The 27,914-nt window shown below is 43.5% G+C and overlaps 1 protein-coding gene and 1 long non-coding RNA gene across 2 annotated transcripts; one reads left to right on the top strand and one right to left on the bottom strand.

The window, feature by feature from the left end:
- The first annotated feature begins 98 nt into the window (after positions 1-98).
- mybpc3 (myosin binding protein C3) lies at positions 99-24,393 on the top strand. Its single transcript, XM_076021172.1, has 31 exons — positions 99-205; positions 3,649-3,918; positions 5,038-5,157; positions 5,433-5,510; positions 5,700-5,848; positions 6,074-6,191; positions 6,319-6,367; positions 8,600-8,659; positions 9,388-9,414; positions 10,367-10,530; positions 10,606-10,738; positions 10,891-10,893; positions 10,981-11,105; positions 11,178-11,283; positions 11,815-11,981; positions 14,580-14,745; positions 14,823-14,929; positions 15,013-15,042; positions 15,139-15,278; positions 16,506-16,665; positions 16,929-17,033; positions 17,123-17,311; positions 19,966-20,100; positions 20,523-20,690; positions 20,827-20,915; positions 21,087-21,282; positions 21,368-21,507; positions 22,895-23,054; positions 23,132-23,268; positions 23,382-23,568; positions 23,857-24,393. The coding sequence occupies exons 1-31, from the start codon at positions 181-183 to the stop codon at positions 23,886-23,888; spliced, it is 3,735 nt and encodes a 1,244-aa protein (XP_075877287.1). The 5' UTR covers positions 99-180; the 3' UTR covers positions 23,889-24,393.
- Positions 24,394-24,586: 193 nt separating this feature from the next.
- LOC142885098 (uncharacterized) lies at positions 24,587-26,437 on the bottom strand. The gene is made up of 2 exons (XR_012926253.1): positions 25,873-26,437; positions 24,587-24,863 (listed from the first exon to the last, which is right to left on the bottom strand). It is a non-coding gene; the product is annotated as an uncharacterized LOC142885098 (long non-coding RNA).
- Between the last annotated feature and the right edge of the window lie 1,477 nt (positions 26,438-27,914).

The following is a 27,914-nucleotide window of genomic DNA, read 5'->3' as shown; positions in this document are numbered from 1 at the left end:
AGTTTTGATAGGCAAGTGAAGGGGTAGCTGTTGGTGCCCCCACCCCCCCACCCCCCCACCCTTTTCCCTTTTTTTTTTTTGGTGTGGCTCGTTGGACAGGGCACTATTAAAGAGAGCGGCTTCCTTTGACTGAGGACCAGTGAGAAACAGTGAGTCAGGCTGCGGAGGAGATCATCCAAGATGCCAGAGGTGCTCAAAAAAACTGGTAAGACTTTCTTTTTTTTTTTTGTCTTTTAAAGTGAAAATGTCAGCAGCTGAAGTGAGCCAAGGTTTTTGAGATTAGATTAAGAGTAAATAATTCCGCTCTTATCTCACCTGCAGACGCCACTGTGTTATCAGCGCGCTGCAGCTGTTATCTTGCGGCAAACGTCCTTTCCTCTCCTTAAATTTAAAATGAAAAATCCGGTGGCTCACATCTCTCTACAATTGCATTAGTGTCAACAGAACCACTGAACGGGCATTTTAAAAAGGGAGAGAAAGAAACTAGCCGCTGAGACATAACCTAATGTTAACACACTGTTAAATAGAAACAACAATTCCCTATAAAACTTTAAACTTTCATAAGACATAGGGGGAAAAAAGCCTTTTTAGCCAGTATCAACAATACACAACACAAGGTTGTCAAATATTGCACACAATTTTTGATTGACGAGATTTCAAGCAAATGACACGTACGATCATATTCGTTCACAATTATTTTAAACAAGACAAACCAAGAAAAGCAATTAAAAATATAATTCTAGAAATATGCATCTAATACACAAGCTTGTGGAATTAGTGGGACGATGGCTGGCGAAGGTTGAAGTGAATCAGGTGAAGGTGTGACTGTGACGTCAACGCAGCCGCTGGATGGAATCCAAACACGACTTCTGTAATTACCCAGGCTTAGTTGAACGTCCTCTGGGGGAAAAGCTCGTCTCTGTGACCTCCCCAAGTGCACACGTGGAAACATCGTCTGACGTGAAAAACCCAGCCGCTCACATTTCCAGCATCATGCATTTTATGAATGCACAGTGACTGATCCAGAAACACTCGGCGGGATTCCAACATGACAAATGACTCAAACGACTTTGCAAGCTCTTCCGCTCCCTGTGTGTGTGTGTGTGTGCGTGCGTGTGTGTGTGTGTGTGTGTGGGGGGGGGGTCCCAACAAATCTTACGTGTGACGATATGATTGTATGTGTGCATATTTTTTTTTTTTGAATAGTCACAACGTGGGATCAAATACATGATCTAAACTAAATTTAAACAGCGTGATATTATCAACAAAAAAGAAGGTTTGTTTGTGTGCTACTTCACAGTGTCATGAGTGTGGAAGGTTTTGTGTTTTAAATTTAACTCTGAATTGTCTCTTATTGATAGAAGAAACGGTTTACTGACCTAAAACAAGTGCTCAGTAAATAGTAAGTACGGTAGTACGGTCTCCACCTGGAGACGGTTGTGTTTTTGTGAAACAACTCTTTACTACAGCCTTGACTCTTTAAAGGTCAAAATTCAAATAATTTGAATTGTTTTTTTTGTTTTTTTTAGTTGAATTTTAACTCATTATAATGTCTGAATCGCCATGATTTTAAGCCCTACATTTTGCACATATAGCTTGAAAATCTGAATAATTTTGAGCTGGTCAGAATATGACTGGACCAATCAGCATTCTGTGAGAAGAAGGAGGCGGTACCAGGCCTGTTTTCTATGTGTGTTGCTTTCCACATTTTTCTCAATGGGGGGGTGCACCCACTTGTACTAATTGCCAGGGCTGATGGGCTTTTTGACCCCCAGAAGGACATGTAACATATATTTAATGGACATGTAAAACTTTCCATTTAGCAATGTGATATGATGTGTTTTTGTACTCTTCCACCGTCCTCAATGAAAAAATAAATAAATCTATCACGTTAAATGAAACAAAAGGAAAATTGACCAACTAAACAATCAAGCGGCGCTGGCAAAGGGGCAGACGGTCCCACAGCAGACTGGGATTCGCAAGAACTGAGTTTCAGTGATTCACGCGGGCGCTAAAAATATGCGAGGAGTTTAAATTAAGCCTCGTGGATGAGTGACAACATGACACAGGAGTGAACAGTGGCTGCGGACAGACTGAAGGCACATCATTCTTCCTCTGCATCCAAGCCACTAAAATAGAGTGAAGTTAATCCCTCGGCTACCTGCTGCAGCTGGACCGGGCCGGCCTCGTTTATTCAGCCCGTACATTCCATATGGAATCTATATTTAACGCATCACGGTCATGGTCGGGTTTTTCCCCCACAGAGTTGTCGTTGACGGAACGTATAATGTCGGATGGATGCGTCAGATTCCAGTTGTGGTAACAATATAAAACTTGACAATGTCGACATTGTTGTGATCCATCAATTCCACACATGGCAACCTGATGCAATCAGTGGCTTCAAGCTCACTTTCTTTTTCTTTTTAAGAGATCACAGTTGTGTGGGAGGATTGTCAAAAAGCAACAGTTGCTGTTTTTACAGAACAAATGTAAAACAAATTGTATTCATTTATTTATTTATTTATTAATTATCATTTTAGTGTGTGAGACCACCTGTTTGTTCAGCTTGTTATGCAGATGTCCTTTGCTTGGTCAGTTTCCAAGATAACTAGAATTAGGATGCCTTTAATAGCAGGGAGTGTTAATGCCTTTGCTCGTTTGAACATAGGACGAAATGAGATATGATCTGCCTGAAATGAATGGCCGCGTATACATTGAGATCGCTTGCTCCCAAATGAATCACAAATGAATAAATAACGAAATATTAAAAAGGTTGATAAATTGATCTTTGAAAAAGTAAAATAAAAAAAAGTGTGGGTGGGGTGAAGAAAATAATCAGAAACATTTTAAATACACAGCCCTTCGCAGCTTTTCTCATTTATGGCTAATTTACTGACGGACCACTGTTGAGACACAATTTTATAAAACATCAGTGAACGGACTTTTGCACTCGATTATTTTTGTTCTCTTCAAAATCTTAAAAAAAACAAAAAAAAAACAACTAAACTTTTTTTCTTTTTACATTGAATTGCTGCTTCTCCTCCTGGCAGACAGTGTGAGCAGGAAATGAAACAGTCCTCTGCAGGCAGTGCAGCAGCCTTTCAGCATATTTTGAAAAGAGCTCTGAAGGGCATGAAAACCAACACAAGGACACGCTTGGAGGAAACAAGAGGAATGCCGGCATTCTTCTCTCTACTTATTTTTTAAAATGGGCAGCAGCTCCAAAGAAAATTGTGTTTTTGTTGAACGATTTTCAATTTTCAGCAACACAGTTCTTCTGAGGCAGCCTGCCCCACTTCTATTTTTTTCTTAATTAATCCTGGCTCCTTCATTACTCCCAAACTAAAGCTGAGCCTGCGTCCTTGGCGACACACCACGAAATCGCAGGAAGTGGACGGTCCATTGGTTTTGGGCTGACCCCACCTACTCCAGCTGTAGCAACTCCAACTCTACCTTTCTTTGCCTTTCCCTCCTCCCTTTACCTTTATTTTTTCCATCGAGCTTCTTGGGCATTTGCCTCATTCTTCCTTCCAGTCGTGTCAAATGAGAGGGAATGATTGTTGTCACAAACGACAATCTCCTTGGCACATATCGCTGCACATGAGATCCAGCCTCGCTCCAAATCTAATCATTTTTGCGCCAACCCAGTTTCAGCCTTCGCCAAGAAACCAAAGAGCCAGGAGGCGGTGGAGGGGTCCACCGTGGTCTTTGAAGCTGAGCCCGAGAAGCCTGACGCTAAAGTGAAATGGCAGTGCGACTCAAAGGACCTTGTCACGGGCGGCAGATACGCGATCGCCGCTGACGGCAACAGGCACTCGCTGTCCATCCGAGACGTCACCCAGGAGGACGCGAACAGCTATGCCGTGATTGCCGGGGGGTCAAAGGTCAAGTTTGACCTGAAAGTCGTATCAAAGCCAGGTGGGAGACTTTGATGCCGCAGCCGCGCGTTGAAAAAAAGTCGCTGCTCGCTCACCTGCACGGTCGGGCACACGGTTCGAGGCAAGACAGCGGAGACGCACAAAAAAAGTCACCGAGGCTGTGAACACTCCATGCACAGCAATTCTCATCACGCAACCGCCTCACTGCTGCACGGCAACACATCCCTCCACATGCACTGTTGGAAAAACCTTAAAGGAACTGTTGACGAGAAAGAAAAATATAGAAATTCAGCTAAACTATGCAATTTTTTATCTTAACGCACTGGAAGACTAATGATTTTGCGTTGAATTGACAAACGGTGCTGTAAGCAAAAATCCTGTCCCGTCCCACACAGCAAGGTTTGTTTTTGTTTGCCATGCATGTCCCCAATCACATGCTTTGGTGCAATACACCCTGTAGCGTAACATTTGCGCACTCAAAAATGGACCAGAAAGTGAGGAATATGGAATTAAGAACGCTTAAGATGCTCAACAAACAGTTGACACACCTGAATTTGAGTGCCTGTGTCAGCAGGCCACCCAATGCTAGCGTGCTTATCTAGTGGTAAGTGGAAAAAGAGCAGTAGCCATTTTGCGACGACGGTAACATGCTAACACTCACTGAAGAGTATTGCCTCTAGAAAAATGATTTCGGGAAAATTGCCAAATCACGTGGATCTTTTCCTGCTCCAAGCGTGTTACTGGAAGCTCAGTGCATCAAAGGGCAACATTTGTCCCGCGCGACATGTCGGCCGAGGTCGCTCGCGGAGACGACCGTGGAAGAAAGTCAGCGGGGCTAACAGTCCGTGGCTCGTATCACCGTCACCCTCGCTCCGACTGCACGTCAACCTTGACCCTCACGCTGGCACATTATTTCCTCATGAGTAACCGCCACTCGACTGGCGCTCAGGATAGACATGGCCGGCAGCTGATAGCACATGGAAACCCAGTCGGCCATTTAAAGCCGATAAGAAAATAGAAGTATCTCGGCCAAGAATGAATTAGTCTGTTGAAATCAGGTTAGCAGGTCGAGAGAAGCGCAATTTTCAATTAAATTTGATGTGTCATATATCTGTTTTTTCGTTTTTCAATTGGCTCCTCTTTGACCGGTGCTCTATAGACGCTCCATCTGAAGCCCCCGCTGAGGGTTCTCCCGGGGAACCTGGCACCAAGGTTGAACAGGCGCCAGCAGCAACAGTGGAGGACAAGACCCCGACCCAGGAAACAACTCAAGTGGACGGTGTGTGACTCACTCATTCAGTCAGCAGGTTCCCATCGTTGTTAATCAATTTGTAATGGTCACATTTTCAATGCACCTCTATGTCCACCATACCCCCTTTTTTTAGTTACAAATTCTCCATCTCATGACTATAGAACATTAGCATGATTTGTAATGTTCAGTACGATAAAACGTTTCCGTGCAAATTCACCCAAAGTTAGAATATAAATAGTATAAATTATAATTGTAATTCCGGATCCGATTTTGACGTGTCGTTCACGATCCTCCGCCGCCAGATGGCCAAGCTCCCGACACCAGACAGGATCTGACTGGACTCTTCACTGAGAAGCCTCAGAGCGGAGAGGTCACTGTTGGTGAGCCATTCACATCTGAACTGAATCACTCCAATCAATGTTAACATGTATTATGTCAGTTAAACTCTGAGTGACTTCACAACCTCACAAAAATTATTTAATGGCAAAAGATTTTTTGAAGAGCAGCTTAACAATGATCAGAGGCTGCACCGCTCCGTTCACCGAATTTGCTGCTCTCGTCGCGTCCAGGTGAAAACATCACATTTGTGGCTAAAGTGAATGCCGAGTCCCTGCTGAAGAAACCCACCATTAGGTGGTTCAAAGGGAAGTGGATGGATCTGGCCAGCAAGTCCGGAAAACACCTGCAGCTGAAGGAAACCTTCGACCGCAACACCAAGGTGGGCCAAGGGAAGAGAAATAACCGCTGGACGTCATGACAGACGTCTCACCAGTGGGGATCCCCCCCCCCAAACCCTCCTCTTTAAAGGCCATGTCATCAGCGTAATCGAATACCTCAACGGCGCATTCATTCAATGACAAATTTGTTGTTGAGGGGAGAAAAGAGCAGAGGCGAAAGAACGCAGCCGTGTGGCCTCCCGCCGCTCACTTTGCTTTGACTGCAGGTCTACACATTCGAGATGCAGATCATCGAAGCCAAGGCCAACTTTGCCGGAGCTTATAGATGTGAAGTTTTAAGCAAGGACAAGTTTGACAGCTGTAACTTTAACCTGACTGTGCACGGTGAGTGGACCCTCGCAGGCACACTTTAATACAGTAGTCTTATATTTTGTTTTTGTTTAATTCTCTTGTTTTTAAGTGTTTTTTCACTTTCAGTTTGTTTTTTCTTTTTTTTTGTCCTTTACTGCAGATGCTTGCGTCTCCGAAGGTTTGGACATTAGAGCAGCCTTTAGGCGCACGTAAGTTTTAACGCAGTGCATTTCTTTTCATTAAATGTTCAGTAACTAAAGTAAGTAATGTCTGTTTTTCGTGATGAGAACTTTCTTTTCCCATTAGTTTTACATTTGGATTCCCCAAAGAATTGTTTAGCTTAAATTCTTAAGAAAATACACCGTAGGAGGGCAGAGCTCGGTGGGATGTTACAGCGACCTGTTTAACAGTAACTGTGGTAATGTAATTAGCAGTGAAGCCAGTCAGAAGAGGAGCGGAGCGGCGACAAGGTAGTAGAGGTGTTGGTTGCAACAATGGAGGCCTGTTTTCAAACTCTGAGGACTCGGATCCTTTAAAGAACAGAGAAATCCGGGGCCGGATCACAACATAAAACTGTGTCCCAATTCACACACTTCTGTCTGTGCTCTTCAAAGAGGTTGTACACTTACTGTGTGAGGCTGGAATTTCATAATCTGGGTGGAATCGTCCCAAATTGATCTCCCCCATTTTTCACATGTTGCTATTAAAGTAGCTATTAAGCATGTTGTTAAATAGCTACTTCTAATACTTCAACCCCATTAATGTTAAACTGCAAATAAACAGTGATGATGTCATTTTAACACAAATCATAAGTTATGCTAAATTTTGCCTGGCACCTGCAAACATTAAAAATAAGATCCGTCACCATCTGTAAGCTTGCTAGACTATTTGAACCGCAAAAAAAAAAAGTATAAATATTGAGTGTTCAGCACAGAAGTATGTGATCTTTGACACTTTTTAAATCTGTCTTGTTCCCGTTTCTCTGTCTCTGTCCCTGGGTCGGTGTGGTGGACCCTACAGCCTCCAATCTGTTGCAATTTTCAGACAAGGGGCCCCAGACAAAAGATCATGAGTGCACAGAGGGGAATCAAATCAACAGCCTGTCTGCAGTAACTGATCCAGTGGCTGTCATTGTGTTAACCTCTGTCCCGGACTCAGACAGACGTGTCTGCGATTTGATTTTTCAACCACCAGGGGACATGTGGTGCCACCAGTTCTCTCTCTGATCTTCTTCTGGGTCTCCATTGAAACAGCGGAGCCAGCTGCACAAACAGCGATCCGGGGCGCTGTGAGCTTTGACGGTGGTTTGACAGTGATGAAAACGCAGGATGTGCTAAGACACCAGGGCTTTCCGGTTGTCCCCGCCGGCCGTCGGGCTGCCACGGGCAGGAAGCGAATCCACGGAGTGTCGTAACTCCACCGCGTACAGCAGACATACAGCCTCCAATTTCAAAGCCTGATCAGAGCCAAGATATAAGCACGCAGTCCAATGTATGCTCCCTGTCTTTTCATCACATTTCATCCCTCTGATTAAAGTCCGGCACGCCCCGCGATGACTATGTGTTGCTTTAACCTTGAATGCTTTTGGAATTGCTCTTGTTTAAGCGACGGCTGCCGCCATGTCTGCATGAAACAGAAGACATTTTAGGGAAAATGCGACTCTTTGATGTCGTCTCAGAGTCAGAAACGATTGATTGCTCTGCAGGAGATTGTGCTAGGTGCATATTGGTGTAGCTAATTAAGGCCACGTGCTGCAAACAAAGCTAAACGAAATAAGAAAGTTGCCAATGTTTCTTCTCAACTTACCAGTTCGGGTGACGTGCATTTTTATATGCAAAAATAAAGAATTCTACTAAACGCAGGTAAACAGTATAAGTTGACATGAAAAATGGACCATTAGTTTCTCAAATCTGTCATTGCAAAACTCCCTTTGATTTCAATTAGCCCTCATGGGGGTGCTAAATCATCTAGTGTGCTCTGTTTGCAGTCACGTTATGAGGGCACACACACTCACACTCTCTCTCACACACACATGCACGTTAACGACTTCGCTCATTTAGGAGAAGTAAAAAAAAAAATACTGTTCCTTTAAACATGGCGCCATCTGTCACTTGAGCAAAACAATCCAAAGCAAAAAAATATTGTTGCTTGAAAAAAAAAAAATGATATTGTACAATCCAATGTCACTTAAACTTTCAAATTTAGTTTTGAATATTTGTTTTGTACAGTATCATACAGGGTCTCTTTACACTGACATACCCAAGCAAGAATCAACAGCATTTTGTGAAAATCCTTCAAAAAAGAAAAAAAAGAAAGAAAGAAAATTTGATTTTTGAGGAAAATGGCTGTGATTTAACTTACTTCCTTTTTTTTGTTGGAGTAATGCTAGTTTTATGCTACAACTGGTGTTGACTTGTTGCTGGTGGCTGGTGTTTCTGCAGTAGCACAGATGGGAAAGAAGACTCGGGAGAGTTGGACTTCAGTACCTTATTAAAGAAGAGGTGAGTGTTGTGAGTGCAACATCTGCTGAGGCTTGAAGACATACGGCATGACTTCATCCATTCTTTTCCTTCTCATTTCTATTCATTATGGACCATCTTCCCCCTGTAGAGAGTAAGCTATATCTGAATATACACATGACCAACTGGAATGATCACCCTGAAACACTTCTCTGCATCCAGTCACTCAAGTCTCTCTCTGTCTCATTCAGTCACACAATGAATTTCCCAGCACTTCTAATTAAAGATTCAGTGTGTTCCCATGTGATAGAGAACACACTGAATGACTCGAATGACTTGCAAGCCGAATGACTCACATGTGATTATAGCTTTACCCATACAATATTCATTGAAGGACTTTCTATAGGCAGCACACACCCACACCTACCACAAGCTCTGAAAAGTGTATGTGTGTGTGTGTGTGTCCGCAGTCACCACACAATGTTTGGACTCTATTAAATACGACACAGAGGTGCCACTGTACCAAAAAATGTTGAATTGAGTTCCCACTTTGCATGAAACAGAGTCGAAATAATGATCATTACAACGGCCAAATATAATAATGACTAATTCTGGGCCTAATTGTTAAGCCTTTGCTCTACTGACCACTAACAGAATTTAGAAAGGCATATTTCTAATATGCTGATTGCTTTGCTCTTGGACAGCTGTGTTGTTAACCTGTTTGGTTTGTTTTGCCATATTTTGCGTCTTTGGTTCTTCTCCTGAATGAGCAGCAGTTTCGTAAAATCCTCTAACCGGTAAGAAAGTGCTGAAAAGCTGTCTAAATGTTGCAGGGGAACGATGTTTTACATGCGTCCATTTTAACCTTTCGCTGTATTTTGCAAATTTCATCATGTAAATAATGTTTAAACATAAAAGCAATTAACCCTTGTGCTCACAAAGCTATAGCTAATGATGACTTTGCGTCTTTACAGTGTGTGCAAATAAAATGGCCTTTTTTTTAAGTTAATGGTAGCACGTTATAAACTGTAGCAGCTGCTGCTCCAACTTGTCATGACAAGAGAGAGAGAGCAACATGAATTTTCATGTTGCAAGCAACTTGACAGACAGTTTACATTACAAGGGTTGCATTAAAGGCCCATTGTGTAACATTTATAGGAGCCTAGAGGCACAACATAGAATTGAAACACATATGTTTGTTATGTTTGTAATCTCCAAAATAAAATACAAATGTTTCATTTGCCAGTAAGGATCAGACGATAATGTGTTTGGTCAATTTAGTAATTTCACAATCAAAAAAAATGTGTATGTAATTTTACACCAGTGTTGGGTAAAATTATCATGGAGTTACCTTTTAACAGGATTAGCACCAATATAGCATTACTAAAGAAAACACAGTGAATGATCAGATGTGAAACCTAATGTTTGTAACTGAAAAAACAAAACAAAAACCAGAGCATGCAGAGTTGCCTGCACACCGAGGTCACCTGGTGGACAGGTGTACTAACGACACAAGCGCAAATTGGAATCAGAGAAAGAAAAACAAAAATAAGCAGCAATACAATCCATGACTCACTGGGTCCTGGTCTTTGGCTTACTAGCTATTTCAGTACAGTTTAGTTAAATTTAATAACATTTTATAGTTGTATTGTTTAGTTCACTCTAAAATTCATATATTGCAGTCAAAAGGACACTTTTTTTTTTTTTTTTTTTTTTTTTTAAATGAACTGGTTTTAAATCCTCTCGTAGAACTGTGCAGACAACCTCAGAAGCTGAAGTGGACGTATGGAACATCCTTAGCAAGGCTCCCTCCACGGAATACCAGAAAATTGCTTTTCAGTACGGCATCACTGACATGAGAGGCATGCTGAAGCGGCTGAAGAAGATGAAGAAAGAGGAGAAGAAAAGCGACGGTTCGTGCACGCCTCACATGCGTAAGTGCACTGCAGTGGTGGCCGAGTTAAAAAGCTGAACCCTCTGAAACACAGCCTTCCTCAAGAAGCTGGACCCTGCTTACCAAGTGACAAAGGGCCATAAGATAAAGCTGGCCATAGAGGTCGCCAATCCAGATGTTGAAGTGAAATGGCTGAAGAATGGACAGGAAATTCATCCGACTGGAAGGTGAAGCTCTAGTGGAGGAATTAAACGAATCAGCTCAGTATTTTCAAACGTGGCGCAAGTACTGAGGTGTCTTTCCAGGCCTGATCAGTCTTTTTCTCGGTCTTTCTTCTCACTGTTCGTCAATGAACCGGCGCCTTGGATTGAAACTCAAGCAAGTGAGTGTGCAAGAACTAACAAAACAACTTTTGCGGCATGTTTTCAACGTTGCCGAGTGGCGCTCACTCTTAAACCGTCCCACCTAGGTACATCTTTGAGAGCGTCGGCAGCATGCGCTACCTCACCATCAACAACTGCTCCTTGGCAGACGACGCGGCGTATTGCTGTGTGGTGGGAGAGGAGAAGTGCACCACGGAGCTCTTTGTTAAAGGTGAGCGGGACAGCGGTCGTCCAGACTCTGTGCCGTAGGTTGCTGCACAGGCTCACAATTGTCATCTTGCAGAGCCTCCCGTCGTGATTGTGAAGAACCTGGAGGATCAGATGGTGATGAAGGGCGAGCGGGTGGAGTTGGAGTGCGAGGTGTCGGAGGAAGGAGCCAATGTTAAATGGTCAGACACGCCGCTTAATGCTCAGCTTATTCCGCTGTTTGAGACACGTGGGAGTTCTTCTGCTTTCAGTCGTAAAAGTGATTCGGCCCCGCTCGGGTCGACACTGGAACCAGAACTGTTCTTCAGGCTTGAAGCAACCAAGAGCTTCTGTGAGAGGCTGTAAACAGGGCTAGACAGAGGGCTAAAGATGCTAAACAAACCTCTAATTTGAGGCAAAAAAAACCACAAAAAATTTAAATATGATTTTTTTATTTTATTTTTATTATTTGATCTTAATGTTAAATGTGATGTTAATAGATAGCTATTATTGGTTCAATCAATTTGTCACTTATAAAAGTTTAATGCAAGTCACTAATGTGAAATTTCAGTCTCATTCCTCTCAAAACATTTAAACAAAACAAACACACATGTATTAACAGAATTATTAGAAGAATTTAAAATCTCCAGTGTTCAGTCAGCGTTAAAGGTCGTTAAATACTGAAAATCATTGATGCCAATAAGACTGACGTTGCCTTGTGAACATGCAAACAGGGAAAAAGACGGCGTTGAGTTAACGAGGGACGAGTCTTTTAAGTATCGCTTCAAGAAAGACGGCTGCAAGCATGTCCTGATCATCAACGAGGCCACCAAGGACGACTGCGGCCACTACAAGGTGAAAACCAACGGCGGCGAGTCGGTGGCTGAACTCCTGGTGCAGGGTGAGTGTCGCTAGGGCCATTTTTGCTCTTTCGGTCAGTGACGAACGCTCTACTTTGCACGATCTCCCTGCGGACAGTCGCCTTGGCCTCGCTACTGCTGGCTCGCCATCTATCTTGGAGATTTAGGGTCTTTTGCCAGTGCCTATATCACCCTGCCAAGGTTGCTGCTGCGGTGTGTGTGTGCACATGCCGGCTAAAATTAGGAGCCATGCACTGTATTTCACCTGAGGGGCGCAGGTCGGCACTTGTCGCCTGGTTGGTCGGCCGGCCTCTTTGTTTGCGACGATCTTCGCAGTCTGTCATGTTGTCATGCTCGATGGTAGTGTTGTGATGGCAACATTATACGTTGTTGTTCTGCTTTTGCCTGGATTTCCATTGGAAAGCAGCGAAAAGGAGGGGAGGGAACCGCCAACTGATTCTTACTCTTCTGCTTAGACAACAGGTGTTGAGAAGTGACATCCTGTGACGGCTGATCTTCCCATTGTGATCGAGCTGCCTCGCCTGTTAAATCTGTCACAGTTTTAATTGTGTGTGTGTGTGTGTGTGTGTGTGTGTGTGTGTGTGTGTGTGTGTGTGTGTGTGTGTGTGTGTGGAGGGGAAGTGGGAGTGGGGTTGCCTCCTTAGTATAGCACTAGTTGTAGGGTAAAGAGGAAGATCAGCTGACACAGGCGGTCATGTTTCAGTTTTCTCAGGACTGACCACAGCAGTGCAGTTTGCAGTTCAAACAATTCAAATGTATTTAACGTCTCAACACCTGCTGCATAAACATTAGAACAAGAATCAATTTATTGGGAAAAGAAGGCAAAATTAACCCTATTTAGCTAAATGACGTGTTATTCTCCAGCCAAAGCTTCCCAGTCGTCAACCCGTTCCCCGTCACACAGTTCTATAATAGTTGTGGATAACCAAGGCTATGCTTCTACTGTGCAGCCTCAAGGGGGAGCACACTAGTCTCCAGCTTCTGCCCAGATTGTGTTTGGAAAGAGCAGCTCAATTCACAGCAAATGTGATTTAATCTTTAGTAACAAGTAAAAAAAAAAAAAAAAAAATGAAAATAGTATTGTTTGGTTTGTTATGAATGATTTTTTTCACCCATGAAAAAGGGAAGCTGCTGGCCCACTTCATGTGTCAGAGAGCAGCTCGCTGCCATCACAGCTTCAGTCTGGATGCAGTTGTGAATCCTGCAGCTCACAGAGGGCGCTCTATTATCTCACAATTATGTTACCCATACTGATCTGCAAAAGCAAAAAGTGGTTATCGTCTTTCAAAGTGGACAAACAAACAACTGAGTTATTACAGTGCTTGAGTATTTAATATACCTTTTCTTTTAAAGTTTGTTCCCGAAGCAAAGGAACATTTTTTGATTTTACAAATATCAATTTTGATCCACAGATGAGGAGGATGAGAAGAGTTCAAACTCGTCCGCAAATGGACACGCGCGTAATATGAACCCGAGCGAGTTTGACTATATTCACTCAGCAGCCATCTCATCTTCATCATTTCACTGAATCAGAAACGTCCATTGTAAAGAGGAAACCTTCGACTCACCACATGCCAAACATGTTTGCTCACTTGACTTGTTCTGTACCCCGACTGTGTTTTCTTGACGACGTCATGGGTCAGTCTTGTCCTTATTTGAACATTCATTCACTCACAAAGGCGTCAAAAAGAAAAAAAAAAAACCATCATTTGACGCTGTTGTCACTGTCATTTGCATTGAATCTGGTATCACTGGAAAGCTTCTTCATCATCTCTGCCTTTCTATTGGTGTTCAATTTGTAAAGATCCTGCCAACCCACAAAGGCGTCAGCGAGCGGGAGGGATTTTTTTTTTTTTCATATTTACATTGGGACCCCTTGCACTTCTCATCCAACAGAATGCGGATCCCTACACGTTGGACATTGATGGAAAAACATAATAAACAAGCTTTCCCGTGACCGAATTCGATCCTACTGACAAACAAGACAACAGGGCGGCCAACAACAAAGTTGCAGACTTTTTTGACGAGCTCATATCGACATGTGCACGTGTGTTGGTGTGCGTGTAAACTGGGTGTTTCTTGTTTTCTCTGTGTGTGCTTTGTTCTGGCTGTCAATCCTGTTAAGTTCATCTGGCCGGCTAATCAAACACAGAGCCTGCCAAGAATTACCAGTTGCCATCGTGCACTGGAGGATCAACGCCTCTGGCCGCAGCAGAGCTCTAATTATAATGCCATTCCCAACCGACAGGCTCTCCTTGCTACCCCTGTAAACCTCTGTAAGCGGCGCTGCCGGCATGAAAAATATCTGTGGGATGACTTGTACGACTCCCAAATACATTATTTCATCTGTGATACCCTACAAAGCTCCTGCATCTGTTCTTCATATCTGTGAACTTTACTTTGTGCAGTAAATCAGATGAACTCCTTCTCCTTGTGTCTGTTGCCAGGATACAGCGCTTGAACGCCTCACGCCGCTTCTTATCGCATTACCCAGACACGTCACCATCAAATTGCATCTAACTTGGGCCCTATAAACTCTGGCCCGTCGGTGTCTGATGGCCTTGTGGATTTCTGTTCTGTCTATGTCTGTCTTGTTTCAATTCCCCCTGCTTGTGCAGAGAAAGAACTGGAGGTGTACCAGAGCATCGCTGATCTCACGGTGAAGGCGAAGGATCAGGCCGTGTTCAAGTGCGAGGTGTCGGACGAGAACGTGAGAGGGACGTGGTACAAGAACGGCGTGGAGGTCAAGGCTGACAGCAGAGTCAATATCACCCACATTGGCAGGTCAGTGAGGATGTTATCCAGGACAGTGAATGCATCGTGGATTCTGATGTTAAACGAACAACTGGTCGCCCGTGCAGGATCCATAAACTGACCATTGATGACGTCAAGCCAGAAGACGAGGGCGACTACACCTTCGAGCCGGATGGCCACGCTTTCAACCTCTCTGCCAAACTGAACTTCTTGGGTAAATCCTGAGATTCAACGCCACATTCCGCTCAACAAAAGTGTGATTTATGATCTGACTGTTACCCGTCCTTTTTTCCCCAGAGGTGAAGATCGATTACGTGCCGCGTCAAGGTACCACAGACCTCCAATCCAGTTGAGAGCACAGGCTACGCTCGATGATTTGCTGCCTGTCTGCTCATTTATCGCCATTTCTCTGCATGTTTTAAGATCCTCCCAAGATCCACCTGGACTGCATGGGCCGCACTGCCGAGTCCACCATCCTAGTGGTCGCAGGCAACAAACTGCGCCTGGACGTCCCAATCACCGGAGACCCTGCTCCCACGGTGGTCTGGACCAAATCAGAGAAGGTAAAACAGACCGGGAGACTCAATATGTCAATACGGTCTCAAGCACAAGGTAGGTTGTGAGATCTGTGGCTGCCTGAAACTTATAATAAGCCATCAAGACTCTAATAACTAAACATCTCTACTTGCTAAAATCCTTTTTTTTCCTCCGCTGTAGTATTTCATTGTATTTTAACCAAGCTGAATAAGTGCAACGCCTAATGATGCCCTAACAGTTGAGGGGAAAGAGAGGTTTCCCTTTGGATTTTACCGCTTTGCTCTGCTCTAACATAGGCTAGTTCTGTAAAACCTGGTGAAGAAGAGAAAGACAGGGAGTTATTCTCTTGGACCCTGCAGGATGGGGAGGTGAGTGTGCATGCTCCCGGCTCATGTGAGTGCCTGATGCCTTTCACCCCCAAAACCAAGTCAGTTGATTCAGAGAGAGAAATGGACCCTTTTTCGTTGCTGCTGCCATTCAAGGAAAAAGGCCGTTCAGCTCTAGTGTGTTGAATGTGGCTGGTTTTGATGACAATAGGTGTGTGTGTAGTGCGGCACTGAGATTGTGTGAGTGCTGACCAGAACGTGAGACAGAAAGGCATGCTGGTATCACTGGACCACTCTCAAACCTAAAGAGGGCTGAAACAAGTTTGATTTACTGACTTTTGACAACGGACATAAAAATGTGAACAGATGCCATACAAGCCAACAACGTACTTCTACTTATCAAGTGCACCGTTTGGAAAAGCCATTGGAGTCATTCCTCACTTTCTTTCTTTTTTTTTTTTTTTTTTTTAAAGGTAAGAGCATGTTTTGAACCTCAAAACTGACTGTATTACAGATCTTCTACAACTGATGCAGGTCATCGGGTAGTTGACATTATACACAATACAATGTGGTAACTGAAGTGGCCATGTGAAATAAATCCTTTCAATACATTAGCACAGAGATTGAAAACGCAAACAAACAAATATTCACTAATCAGTTTAAGCCTTGCTTGCAGCTTTTCCTTGCAAAGTTATTTTGGTTAGAATACTCAAGACTTCAGATATCTTGGGCATGTTTTGGTAGCATGGCATCACCAGCTGTGTGTGTTGCATGCTACAGGAAGGAATGCTTGATTGTCAAACTGTGAAAAAAAACAAAAAAAAACTCTGTGTACTATACCCCAGTTTGAGACTGGAACTCAGGGTTAAAAGTAATGAATGCTTGCAGATTTTGAGAACTTGCTCTTATTCTAACCCCTTTTTGTAGGTGCTCACAGAGACAGACGGTCGGGTCCACGTAGAAACCACCAAGGGACACTGTGTCTTTACCATCGAATGTGCCGAGAGGCATGACGAAGGAGTCTACTCTGTTGTGGTTCGAAACGCTGCAGGAGAGGACACCGCTGATATCAACGTGAAAGTCGTTGGTGAGATATACGGATAACGAAATAGATTTTTAAAAGAATTTCACAGAAAGCAGATTTTGTTATATCAAGACAACATAAAATGCTGTTCACGAGAAAATGTCAGTAAATTAAATATAAACACTAGGCGGCTCTCACTTATGTAATAACACAGACAATTAAGTTTTTAGAACAGCAAAAGCAAGAAGCTTCGTGTGGCTACAGATAATAAAACATTCAGTTAACTTATTAGTACAATACAATACTACATTGTTCCTCCCCCCCAGATGTCCCAGATCCCCCCCAGGCAGTTAAAATCCTCAGCGTGGGGGAGGACTCCTGTGTTGTCCAGTGGGACCCTCCACAGTTTGACGGCGGACAGCCCATCATCGGTAATGAACAATGAATTGATTAGTCGATAGGAAGAAGAAAAAAAAAAAGGGAATCCCTTACCCCCACCTCCTCACATCTCGCCGCACAGGTTACGTGCTGGAGAGGAAGAAGACGAAAAGCTACCGCTGGATGAGGCTGAACTTTGACCCCTACCCCGACACCACCTATGAAGCCAAGCGAATGATCGAAGGGGTGGCGTACGAGATGCGAGTCTACGCCGTCAACAGCATCGGCATGTCCCGTCACAGTCCGGCCTCGCAGCCCTTCGTGCCAGTGGGTGAGTGGAGTCGTCTATTCTCAACACACGAGCCACCGACAGGCTGACAGTGACGTACGGTCCGACGGCGCCGAGGTCGCACCACACTTGTTGTTGCTGCGCTTTCCCTCCAACTGGTCTTTGCATTTCACTCGGGTTCACGTTGGGTCAGGCTGACCAATGACCACGTTTGCCGTTTTGCCAGCAAACTGTCTGTACCACTGTGTCATTCTCATGTCACGCTGTTGTAACCGTTGAATGTGCTGTTTGCCATGTACACAGTGATGACAGGCTTGATTTACTTGTTTACAAAGAAAAGGCCAAGGTGTTTTTTTTTTGGTTCCACGGCGACATCAAAGAAAAGACAGATCCCGATTCTTGCAAGACCTTTCGTCCGACTTCACCCCAGCGTGCTATCGTTTTTAAAAGGAGGTCATAGAGCAGTTGGTTTGTTTTCTTGCATACAGATGGATACCACAAAACTAGATAAAAAAACAAAACAAATAAACCCCAATCTGGAGCCTCTTTTTTTAATTTAAATCCACCAGAAAAGAGTCAGCAAACTATGTATCGCTTGACGGTCTAAAAATTTAGTCATGCAATCGTACATCCAGCTGCTGGACAACATTTTATCTCTTTGTGGCTCCTGTACACAAAGAAATGGCACAAAAAACTGTAAATACAGTAATGAGGAATCAGAAAGGCAAGTAATTCAAACATGCTTAAGTCTCAGTTGAACCAAGATGGGGTATGAATGCTCAATGTTCGACTGCAAGGCAGAATTTTTTTTTTTTTTTTTTATCGTCTCTCTAACATTAAACTTTTTCAAAGCTGCCTTCTGACTTTAGTGAAGACTAATACAGATAACAGTAACATACCCCGAGGAGTGTCATTAGATTTTTTTTATCATGTTCCTTCCTCAAAGCCACAAAGAGGTTTTGATGTATCAGTGTTGCAACTTCAGACAAGGAATTAGTAGGGCACTGTGATTAAAAATAGTAAAAAAGTATGATCCACAGTTGGCCAAAAAACAGTTTGTGCAGTGATAAAAAAAAATAAATTAAAAAAAACACTTTGAAGGGCCTGTTTTTCGTTCTGACGTGGCATTCTCACTTTTTATGAAAAATGTTTGGTTTCAGTCAACGTCCTTATGTCCTCTTGGCATTGATACGTCGCAACTGAATGCATTTTGCCTGCAGTGACTGTATATGTAAATGCAAAGGAGGAGCTGTCAGATGTTGACATGATCATAGACCAGCAGTGCGATCCTTGTTTTTTATCCATGTGGGTGACTGGCACACTGAGTTCTGCACGCAGTTCCAAAGCCACCAGCCTGATGGCGTATTACAGGACAAGGTGTCGGGTTTATATCATATTATCACTCCATCTGCTGTCTTTATCGTCTCATTTTTCACCTGTTGATTAAAGAGGGAACATCTCTGAATCCAGATGGCCTCCTGCTTATAAGACAGCTGATTAGGAAAGTATCCGCGGCATCCATCTCTATAAATAAAGACCTGGAGGCATACGGTGTGAATTCTATCGGGACCAGCTGCTTGTCACAAAGGGGGTCTTCGCAGCTGCGGAGGCTGATTTTCAGGAGACAATATTCTCACCGCAGAAGGAGAAGAATGAGGGGCTTGGCATGCAAGCAAAAGACAAGGAGGGAATCATTACGAACAAGGTCTTTGGTGGCAGACGGCTCTGGCGTGAGCACAGGACAGCCTGAACTGAAGATCTCAGAGAGGAAGCTGTTGGAGGAAAGGAGACCGAAAGAACCACCAGCTGACCAGCCTCAAACAAAGATACGTGCCAAGGTAGGGCAGAAACTGGAGGCCAACGATGAGCCGTCGGAAGATTTGTGTGCTCCCATTTGGAATCTACCATCGGAGGGTGTCTTCCTGGTGGAGAGCGGCTGCCAACCAGAAGAGATCCCAGTGGAGCCCGAACAAGAGCCTGGTGGTAGTAGACGTTATTTGTCCCTCAGAATTTAGTTCAGGTTTTTACTGGAATAGAAGTGGAGCAGAGATTGCAATCATGTGGTGTGTTTGAGGACGCTTAGCCTGGTTTAACCCTCAACTCTCTTCTGAAAGAAAACATTCATAAGCTTGTAAAACAGTTTTTGCCTCCTCAACGGTGCAATTTCGGGAGATAAACAAATGAATCCTCTACTTCTGTTTTACTCATTCCGGTTATTTCTTGAATTGTAAACTGAGTGTGTGTTCAACAACAGCAGGTCGTGGCCTCGGTCTGATCAGGGATTGACCCTGTTGGTTTGCAATTCTCTGCAGGTCTGCTTAAAAAAACTAAAACTAAACTAACTCTGACCATGGGTCTGCAAACCACCAGAATATGCAACATAATACTGACTAAACATTAAATGGAGTCTATCCAGACAGCTCCCTAGTTTGAATCAGTGCATTCCACATGCAAACAACAAAGTCAATCAAAACAGGTAAGACGCCTAATTTGACTAACAGAAATTCCTTCAGACTCATTACAATTCTTTCAGAGCACTGTGATACAGGTCTTGTGTCTACCTGCGGTATGTGATATGAAGCGTGCCGTCCCGCCATTACTATCCTCTCCTTCCTTAATGTGTCTTCAATGTGTTGAATTTTAACCCTGTAACTGGCTAACGGAGCTCTGCTTCCCCCCACTGCGCTCACCTCCAGCCCCGACCAGCCAGCCGATCGGGTTGTGCGTGGAGGACATCAGTGACACTTCCATCTCACTCAAGTGGCGACGGCCTGAGAGGATCGGCTCGGTTGAACTCCAGGGTTATGGGGTCGAGTACTGCAAGGAGGGCAGTAAGTGCTGGAGCCACTCGTCTGCATGCTTTTGATAAAGGATTTTCATTTTTTTTTGTCGCCCGAAACAGTTTTAACCCAACCGAAAACGTTGGAAAGCAGCACACAATATGTTCACATTCCTTTCAGCGTCAATACTATGACACATCCAAAAATTGTTGGCACAGATTGTCCATAAACTGCAGACTTTAGAAACTAAAAATGTAACGTGTGTCTGGGTTTATCTAGTGGATGTTTTAACATGAATTAAACGGCATATTTTTGCAAGTTTAAAAACGTATTATATTAATAATACACATGATATTATAGCACATCAGTATTGCTTGGATGGTTTCCCCTGTATTAATAAGAAATCACTGTCATTCTAGTATAAATCGGCCTTCTTCCCTTCCCACAAACCCCTGAGTGTTTTCTTTTATCAGCTGACGAATGGCTGCCAGCCATGGAAGGCCTGACCGACAAGACATCACTGATCGTGAGGAATCTCACCACTGGAGACAAGCTTCAGTTTCGAGTGCGTGCCTACAACATGGCCGGAGCCAGTGCTCCCGCCACACTGGCTCAGCCAGTGACCATCAGAGAGATCATGCGTAAGAGGCTTCCTGGTTAGATAAGTCTACCTGTTCATTTCTGTCCTGCTCCTTCGGTTTTAAACAAGGCTCTAAGTGAGACATCTAATTTTGATACTTTTTTGGGGTCTCAATTTCATGCTGTTTCCTTTCAAAGAACGACCCAAAATCTGGCTGCCGAGGAACCTCCGCCAGACCCTCGTCAAGAAAGTCGGAGACACAGTCAACATTATGATTCCGTTTCAGGTGTGGCTTTTCAGCACTGCAAGTGATCTGCCGCCTTCTTCTCAATTGGGCCAGCATGATAACAGTCAGGCAGTGCATTAACTGTGCATTCGGCAGCGTTTAATAAACGTCAAGTCGTGGCTTGATTTGAGTGTTCATGTGCTTCTACCTGCTGTCCCTGTGGCCAAACAGGGTAAACCGCGGCCAAAGGTGACATGGAGCAAAGAGGGCGAGCCTCTGAGCAGCTCGTTTGCCAGCGTGAGGAACAGCGACATGGACACCATCCTCTTCATCCGCAAGACTGAGAGAAAACACTCGGGGAAGTACGACCTGCAGGTGCAGATTGAGAACGTGGAGGACTCGGCGAGTGTCACGCTGCAGGTTGTAGGTGGGTGACTCTAGGAGGGCGTCCTGCACAGCTGGAAAAATGGGACCTACAGTAGCGACACACTGTTGTTTCTGCCATTGTGCAGATCTGCCGGGACCCCCAGAATCTCTGAAGATCGTTGACATCTGGGGTTTCAATGTTGCACTCGAGTGGAAGCCGCCCAAGGACAACGGCAACTGTGACATCACAGGTTACACCATTCAGAAAGCGGACAAGAAATCAATGGTAAGAATCTGTGGCCCCGGAAATAGTGACAGGCTCCGTTTCTATATATCAATTCATTTAAGCAGAACACCGACTTCTTGTGTTACTACAAATGATGACACATTGACTTTAGAGAAGACAGAAACATAAAAAAAATTCTGTCATTTGTGTAGAAAAAGTAGAAAATATTTTAAAAAGCAATTAATTATAATGTTTCTCTTTTTTGGCAAACTTCAAATATATTGGTTTTACATGGTTGAAAAAGGAAATCATGATAGAATGAGCACCAGTCTAATTAGTCTTTAGTTTCTGCAAGATAAAAAAAAAAAGAAAATGTACCTGCCAAATGCAGAAACAGTTTCTGAAGCAAAGAAAAAGATTGTCTTTGCAAATTTCCAAGACAAAATTTGAAACTGGAAAAGTTTTTTCCAAGTTACGGTATAGCAGTTTATAAACACCAACCTCTATCTCTCACCATGTTTATGAGACGCCAGATCCCAGCTTGGATCCCCTCCCATCTGATGCCTTATGCCGTCACATTTATTCATATGCACTGAATTAGAAACACGAGTTAGAATGAGGCCTAACTCCAGATTAGATATGATTTATCCGGAACTTGCGCTGCCCACTCAAAGAAAAGGCCACCAAGTCGTGAAGTGATAACGGCGCTCTTTCTTGGCTAAGGCTCAACCACACATGGATGGATGGATGAATGCAGCACACAAACACATTAGGTATATTTACATGACGTGCAATCATCGCACATTGTCCCCCGTGGGAGCCAGGAGCAGTGCACTTCAGGGTCCCGTCGTATCCTCCAGCCGGAGCTGCCACGAACAATGTGGCTCAGGAATGTTCTAATCTGATCCTTCAAAGCCTCAGCCTTGTTTTGGATCATCTGTGTAGTGACGCAGGGACATTGTTCCCTCGCCCAGCTCGGTAATGGCTCATGTTTCACTGCGGTAATTGTCGGATCAAATTCAACTTCACTTGCGTCGGTTTATGGAAAGTGTGGGAACGCTGATTATCATGTTACCTATAAGTATGTACAGCGTTTGACGTCAGAGACGGCGGCCGGCAAAAATAAATTTTCCAAGGGAGCAATATCGACTTATCACGTTCCATTTTTTGTGCATAACACAAGCAAGCAAATTGTCATCACTGTCCATCATATCACCCACTACTTTCTAGTGACTCAGTGTAAGGTTTTGCAAAGATACAGTTGCCAATGAATACACAGAATAACATAGAGACTAAAACATAAAGAGTCGTATTCGGGCAAAAACTAAAAGGACTGGTGGAAGCCAGCAACTACATCAACTACGTTGGATTACATTATGTCGGTTATTATGGTGTAACATTACATGTACATTTTGTTGTCAAGCACCTTTGTTTTGATCATACGCAGGAGTGGTTCACAGTCTTCGAGCAATATAGACGAACCAACTGTGTGGTGTCTGACCTCATCATGGGCAATGAGTTTGTCTTCCGTGTGTTCACCAACAACCTGGTGGGTTCCAGCCAGGAGCCCTGCACCTCCAAAGACAGCGCTCTCATTCAGAAAATAGGTGAAACGTCAGCGATTAGCACCCTACTGATTTCGCCAGCTGCGAAAAAAAATTTGCTAACTGTCGCCCCCCCTCAGGTATGGCATACAAGCCGCCCACGCACAAGGATCACGACTTCTCGCAGGCTCCCAAGTTCACGCACCCTCTGGTGAACCGCTCTGTCATTGCGGGATACAATGCCACCCTCAGCTGTTCCGTCAGAGGCATACCCAAGGTCAGTTTATAGTGATTAAGAATGAGCGATCCAATCGCACAAAACTGTTTTTTTTTTTTGAGCCTACGAGTCGTTTCACTGTCCTGATGTCGATCCGTTTCTCTACCTATTAGCCTAAAGTGACCTGGTACAAGAACAAGATGGACATCTCAAACGAGGCCAAGTACCGGATGCTCAGCAAGCACGGAGTTCTGACGCTGGAGATCCGTAAACCTTGTGCCTTTGATGGCGGGGTTTACATGTGCAAGGCAGTCAACGACAGCGGGGAGGACACGGTGGAGTGTAAGCTGGAAGTTCGGCGTAAGTGTCTTCGGTAAAAAGAAAACAAAAAAAAACGAAATATATATACTTACGAATCGGGTCAAAATTTAAGCACTGCATAGGATCAGATCGGAGCAAACTTCATGTGTGCGTTAACTCAACGTATACAAACATTATAGGATAAAACGCATGAATAATAGGATGGTCAATTGAAACATGTTCTTCCCGGTTTGTACTGCCCCTAGTGGACTGAACCTGCATTTGACGCTTAAGTTTCTGACTGTTCTAGATTGTTAGAAACTATAAAGGAACCCATTTGATTTTCAGCTCAAATTGCCAAAGAAGAAAAGAAACCATAAGAAGTTGGAGCTGCTGACTGAGGAGGAGGAGGAGGAGGAGGAGAAGAAAAAGTGGACTGATGTCTCTCCTGCATATCAACTGTGTTTTGCCTTTAGAAAACCTTCACCAGCATCACAAAACCTGTTTTGCCCACATCCCACTTTGTTTCTGCACCAACATCCTCTCCTGCTCATCTTGTCATGCTGACTGTTATGTCCAGTGTCAGGTGTACCACCGAATTACTCAACCATGATTCAAAATCAGTCACACTCGTCCACACTTCACTTCCTGTAGACAGATGCAGTGTCAAAAAGTAAAGTTGGGGGAAAAAAAAAAATCTAAGTATTTATAAAGTTTAAACCATGTGGAGGAAGAGTCTGTCATTCTTTGTAGCCAAGGAGCCTGAAGGTCCGGCCACTTTAACACCATCTAGAGTCAAAATGTGCTGAAACCTCCCTACTGTTTAGAACCATCATCTGTTGTACTTGACCTTCTCTTCCAAATAAATTTAGAATTTGTCCTCTGTTTTATGGTCTGTCTTTATCTTGTTGGGGTGTTGGATTGTGTGGCAACAAGTGCTAATATAAATGCAGCAGAGATGACATTGCATGGCTATAATTTGAAAACACCCATTTGTATTTGTCATTATAAGGCCGACATAACCGGTAAGTTTGCAGCCATAAATAGGCAAAATTTTCTAAAAAGAAATATCACAATTTACAATTCATTGAATGTGTTTATTTTTTGCACATGCATTTCCAACCAAGCCAAGTCAGCATGCTAATGCATACAACTTGTCAACACCACATTGCCTAATAAAGATTTACATTCTCATCATGTTTGCTGAGAGTGAACAATCCTACCTGCCCACTCTGGAGTTGTGGGTTCTTGGTTGGTGCTTGGTGGTCCTTCACTGTGCTTTCCGGCAGTCTGGACCAGTGGCCTCTATCACGTGCCAACAGAGCCAGTATGATCACTAAAGCAGGACATTTCCACTGGAGACAAGAAAGAGAAGATATCATTCTCTGAGGTTTTTTTTAATCATCGAGGGGGACTAAGACTGGAGAACGTGCTTCAATATTCAGCTGTTTTCCTTAGTGCTATCTAACTAAGCACACAATGGTAATTAAAGTTGGCTCGTTAACATCGTATTTTGGAACAACTGAAGTGTTCAAGGATTTTTTTTTTTTTATCCCTGCAAGCCAGGGTAATTAGTTCTACAGCTAGTAGATAAAAAGAAGCATGAATTATACAAAATACAAGGAATCTTGCCATCATTATTATTTTTTTTTTTTTAAAAACCTGCTTAAATGAAGGATTGGGTTTGAAGACGTACATATAACACACATTGAGTTATGCAGAAGGAACCAACAATGGTGTTCTCAATCTTTGTTCGATTCAGCTGTTCACACGGTCTTGCTACTTTATCCAGATCCAGTGCCTCTGCTCTTTGGATTCTGGAGCAGATAAGGTGGAAAGTTCTCCAAACTTTTGATAATTAGTAGTCAAATCTGCACGTCACGTGATCCTGTTGCCATTTTTTTTTTTTTTTTTAGCTACCGACGAACCTTTAAACAGAATTCCTCATGCATGTTATAGTTTCCAACACAGGATTAGACAGCGGCTGAACCAGGGAGGGGCCAATGCGTCTCGTTATTCTTACATTATAAATTGCACCTGATTCCGCAACTAAATGTTTACCTTCTTCTCCCTCCGCCATCGTGGGTTCATCGTGGTAGGAATACGGATATCCGTAAACTCTTTCAGGCGCTCTGTGATTATCCAATCACAGGGCGCGTACACCTTTGGTTAGACCAGCCAGTCTTGCTAGCTAAAATGGCCTCAGCATCGCATACCTGATTTGTTGGACTAAGGCAGATGTCATTGAGCCTCGCAACACAAGCTAGCTGAACTAAAAACTCGTAATGTACAGTGCTGGTAATTTTATGACGTGAAGATGAAAATAAATAATATTATGCATTGTATTTACGGGATAAACGTTACCGTTCCGAGAATGTTTAGGCTAGCTCTTTGGGACACTAATTGATTCGTTGGTGAATTTCTTCGGTGTTCCCAATCATCTACCAAAGAAGGTTGTGCCCGCCTTTGAGAGGCAGCGTGAAGGGTTTTAATAGTTACGATATCCGTTTACCACAGTGGCCCGCTGTCAGCGAGGAGACGCGACGTGACAGAACAGGACGTTACTCAGATGGTAGCGTCCTGCTTTGATGCCTCCAGTGTAAATGTTTGCCGTGCCCCGTCTTCAAACAGCTGCAGTAGATCCAGGTCACCTTGTACGTTTGACAAGAGCGCCGTTAACACACATGATAGATGACCCGCGGAGTTTCCTTGCACGCCGGGGTGTCTGACACGGGGTTCCACCAAAATCGACAAATTGCCGTTTAAAAGGGAGGCGACAGCGTTTTTACAGCTGTGCGAGACACAGGACATGACATGTCCGTTTACACAATCCCAGACGGTTTTAGTCACTCGTCACCGAGTTACAGAGGCTGGAAGCAACGAACTACAAATACTCTGTTACTGTACTTAAGTAGATTTTTCAAGTTTCTGTTTTGTTTTTTTTTGTTTTTTTTTTTAACTTGAGAAGTTATTTTTCTGATGCCTTTTTTTTTTTTTTTACCTTTGTATTTAACCATATGTGCTTTCTACTTCTTACATTGGAGAAACATTCGTTACTTTTGTGTTTAAAATATACAAATTCTGTTCATTGTAGTCATTGTTGCTTCAAGTGGAGCTATTTGAACTACGCTGTTGTATAGATGATATTTTAGAGGGAGATTATTATTATAAGTACATCGGCTTTGGGGTCACTGTACGTTTTCAGTACAAAGAAAAACAAAAATGTACCAAATAACATGAGTTATTGTTACCAAAAGTGTCAATAATGGGTTTTTGCAAAATTATCAACGAATGTACTGATACAAGAAGTGATACTTTCTTTCTTTTACTTGAACAAAGGAGTTGAATCAGGACTGTTACTTTTACAGTATCCATACTTTACTAAAGTACAGAGTGTAAATACTTTTGCCGCCATTGCCGAGTTACGGCGCAATGCTGGAGTGACGGGAGGTGACAGCAGCAGCAACAGTGGAGAGGCCAGGGTGAGCTGTAGAGAGCGGAGACTGAAGACTGATGTGAAGAAATCCCACTGTAAGAAATCAAGATAGCACAGTCAACTTCCAACTGCTGAACAGATTTAGCTGGCAGCCCTGTACAGTCGAGTTTGGCTGCACAATGCAAAGCCAAGTTCCAATGACTAAAGGTCAATCGTGATTTAAGCAAAGTTTTTCCTTCGTTTAAAGACATTAAATGTTTTTCCTCAAACATGGATGGGGGTAGTGAGCAGTCTCATCGGCACCAAAACGCCAAGGTCCATTACCGGCACACACCTGCTTGTGAGTCTGACCTCCTTTTGCATTCAGACCTGCCCTTGTGCCTATAAATTTAACTAGGTGTTGGACATTCCTTAGACGTGACAGCGTCAGGCAGTTGCAACAGCTTTGACAGCAGTGCATCCATGCTGCCCATTTCCCATTCCACCACATCCCAGAGGGGCTCCACTGCAGTAAGTGGAGGTCTTTTGAGTGAAGGAACTGGTTTTAGAGCACTGGAGCGGACCATTCTCTGTAAACCCTTGAGAATAGTTGTGATTCGGCAAAAAAATCCCAGTGGACCGGTTGTTTGAGAAACACTCAGACCAACAGCCCCAACAACCATGTTCACTTCATTCAGAGTGACCATGTCTACGTGTCCAAGTGCATTGAATTGCTGCCATGCGACTGTCCGACTGACTCTTTGTGTCAACATACCATTGTACATCAGTGATGAAGTTGTGTGACGCATTCCCATGAACAGACTGTTCAAACTGCTTTTGGGCCAATCTTCAGAGATCCCTGACTTAGGCAAGATAATGTAGAAGATGTTAAAAATAAAAAAAAAACAATGGGAAGTCATTGGAAACAGTGCAACGGCAGATTAAAAGAGAAATAGGAACATTCATTTAACAGAGTGCTTAACAGCCGTAG

Source organism: Nelusetta ayraudi, unplaced genomic scaffold (assembly GCF_046127955.1).
Source record: "Nelusetta ayraudi isolate G7.1 ecotype Tasmania unplaced genomic scaffold, CSIRO-AGI_Nayr_v1 ptg000002l, whole genome shotgun sequence".
NCBI classification, from domain to species: domain Eukaryota; kingdom Metazoa; phylum Chordata; class Actinopteri; order Tetraodontiformes; family Monacanthidae; genus Nelusetta; species Nelusetta ayraudi.
This window is presented reverse-complemented; position numbering and strand designations above follow the sequence as displayed.